The 2,500-nt window shown below is 37.1% G+C and overlaps 1 protein-coding gene across 1 annotated transcript in view; it reads left to right on the top strand.

Moving 5' to 3' along the window:
• col4a4 (collagen, type IV, alpha 4) overlaps positions 1 to 2,500 on the top strand; it is a gene marked incomplete at both ends in the record, with an annotated part of 25,111 nt that overhangs the window by 1,111 nt on the left and 21,500 nt on the right. The window contains one exon of the mRNA XM_079166963.1: positions 2,411 to 2,482. Coding sequence (XP_079023089.1) covers positions 2,411 to 2,482 — 72 coding nt within the window. The remainder of the gene's footprint in view (positions 1 to 2,410; positions 2,483 to 2,500) is intronic.

Here is a 2,500-nt window from a genome sequence, read left to right as displayed (position 1 = left end):
AGTCTACATTAACAAACATCTTATATTATATTTACAATATAAAACAACCGTGTTTTGTCTCAGCTGCAGATGTTTTACTGGAGAACTGATGGTTTGGTTCCTATCTGATGAACAGAAGCTGCTTCACATCTGTCCTCATTCACACTGTTCAAAGACTGTGTGGGTCACAAGAAATGGATGCATGATTGTCACGGATGTTATCTGATGAACACACACACACACACACACACATGCAAAGTCAGCTGTCTGCATCCTAAGAATCTCAGAGATGCTTGTCTCTCTCTCTCTCTGCACAGTGTTTACATTCCTCACTGTCTGAACACAGAGAATACACCTTCTAACACAAAACACACTGCTGGAGAAGACCTGAAAACACAGAAAACTCACTCTGTTAGAGAAAATACACCAGAAAGCGTGTTGCCTTGTTGCATCACAACGTCCATGTGTTCATACATGTCCTGCTGCTTCACTGGTCCTGTAACTGGTCCTGTAATCGGTTACTCCTCATTTTTTGTGCGTTTTCCTACTCAGCAACACGTTTCTGGTCGTTACATGAAAACAGTCTTTTCAAAATAAAGTTGTCTTCACCGGAAACCAGTTAGTTAGGTTGAGACAACAAAACTACTTAGTTAAGTTTAGACAACAAAACTACTTAGTTAGGTTTAGACAACTAAACTACTTAGTTAGGTTTAGACAACAAAACTACTTAGTTAGGTTTAGACAACTAAACTACTTAGTTAGGTTTAAACAACAAAACTACTTAGTTAAGTTTAGACAACAAAACTACTTAGTTAGGTTGAGACAACAAAACTACTTAGTTAAGTTTAGACAACTAAACTACTTAGTTAGGTTTAAACAACAAAACTACTTAGTTAGGTTGAGACAACAAAACTACTTAGTTAGGTTTAGACAACAAAACTACTTAGTTAGGTTTAGACAACAAAACTACTTAGTTAGGTTTAGACAACTAAACTACTTAGTTAGGTTTAGACAACAAAACTACTTAGTTAGGTTTAGACAACTAAACTACTTAGTTAGGTTTAGACAACAACACTACTTAGTTAGGTTTAGACAACAAAACTACTTAGTTATGTTTAGACAACAAAACTACTTAGTTAGGTTTAGACAACTAAACTACTTAGTTAGGTTTAGACAACAAAACTACTTAGTTAGGTTTAGACAACTAAACTACTTAGTTAGGTTTAGACAACAAAACTACTTAGTTAGGTTTAGACAACTAAACTACTTAGTTAGGTTTAGACAACAACACTACTTAGTTAGGTTTAGACAACAAAACTACTTAGTTATGTTTAGACAACAAAACTACTTAGTTAGGTTTAGACAACAACACTACTTAGTTATGTTTAGACAACAAAACTACTTAGTTAGGTTTAGACAACTAAACTACTTAGTTAGGTTAAGACAACTAAACTACTTAGTTAGGTTTAGACAACTAAACTACTTAGTTAGGTTTAGGCCAGGGGTCTTCAATGTTTTTCAGGCCAAGGACCCCCAAACTGATAGAGAGATGGAGCAGGGACCCCCGACTATATATATTGTATAGAATTGTGTTTTATATTAAACTGGGCCTAGTGCCATGTATAAACATACCTCTTTATTGTGCGTTCAATACTAAGCTATTCAAATAATACACAGGTTCATATGTTCGTGTTGTTATTTTAAACATGTGAAGGCACAGTGAGTAGGGGGGCCGTGCCACTGACATTTAAAAACACATCTTGTCAGCTGATACCAATGCCAATATCAACATTGTCTGTCAATTGCGTGATAATCATGCATACGAGCTGTTCATATTGACGTTTTCATTTTAAACATAAATGTGGAAACGAAAATGAGTGACGGCCTATTAGTGCCACTGCCATGCATACACATACCTGTTATCTTGCATACAATACTGAACTATTACAATAATGGACACATTCATGTTTTGAAAAAATAAAATAAAATAAAAAATTGTCTAATCAACCAAAAACTCCGCGGACCCCCTAGGGGTCACGGGCCCCCTTTTGAAGACCTCTGGTTTAGACAACGAAACTACTAAGTTAGGTTTAGACAACAAAAGTACTTAGTTTAGGTTTGGGTTAAAATAACTATTGAAGTGCTGTTACGGAAGTACGCAAGTTATGTGACAAATAAATCAACGTTGACATCTCGCCAGATCAGTAAAGTTGACATGAACGTCTGATTGGCTCGTTATCAGCATGAGTCATGATGAGGTCACACTGATGTCATGTTGATGTCATAATAAAGTTAAAGTGAGGAACTTCCTCCAATAGGACAGTAAAGATCTGCACTGAACTGAAGACATGTCCCGTTGATGATGATGATGATGATGGTGTGATGTCACACCGATGTCTTAGTGATGTATGTGTTCTCTCTTGGTTTCCAGGGCGACCAGACCGAGTTGTGCGGCGGTAGGGACTGCTCCACCTGTCAGTGTTTCCCAGCCAAAGGAGCGAGGGTGAGACTCCACCCACTC

The sequence above is a fragment of the Pholis gunnellus genome, assembly GCF_910591455.1.
Source record: "Pholis gunnellus genome assembly, chromosome: 9".
NCBI classification, from domain to species: Eukaryota; Metazoa; Chordata; class Actinopteri; order Perciformes; family Pholidae; genus Pholis; species Pholis gunnellus.
The sequence above is the reverse complement of the archived record's forward strand: the minus strand, read 5'-3'. Positions and strand labels throughout refer to the sequence as shown.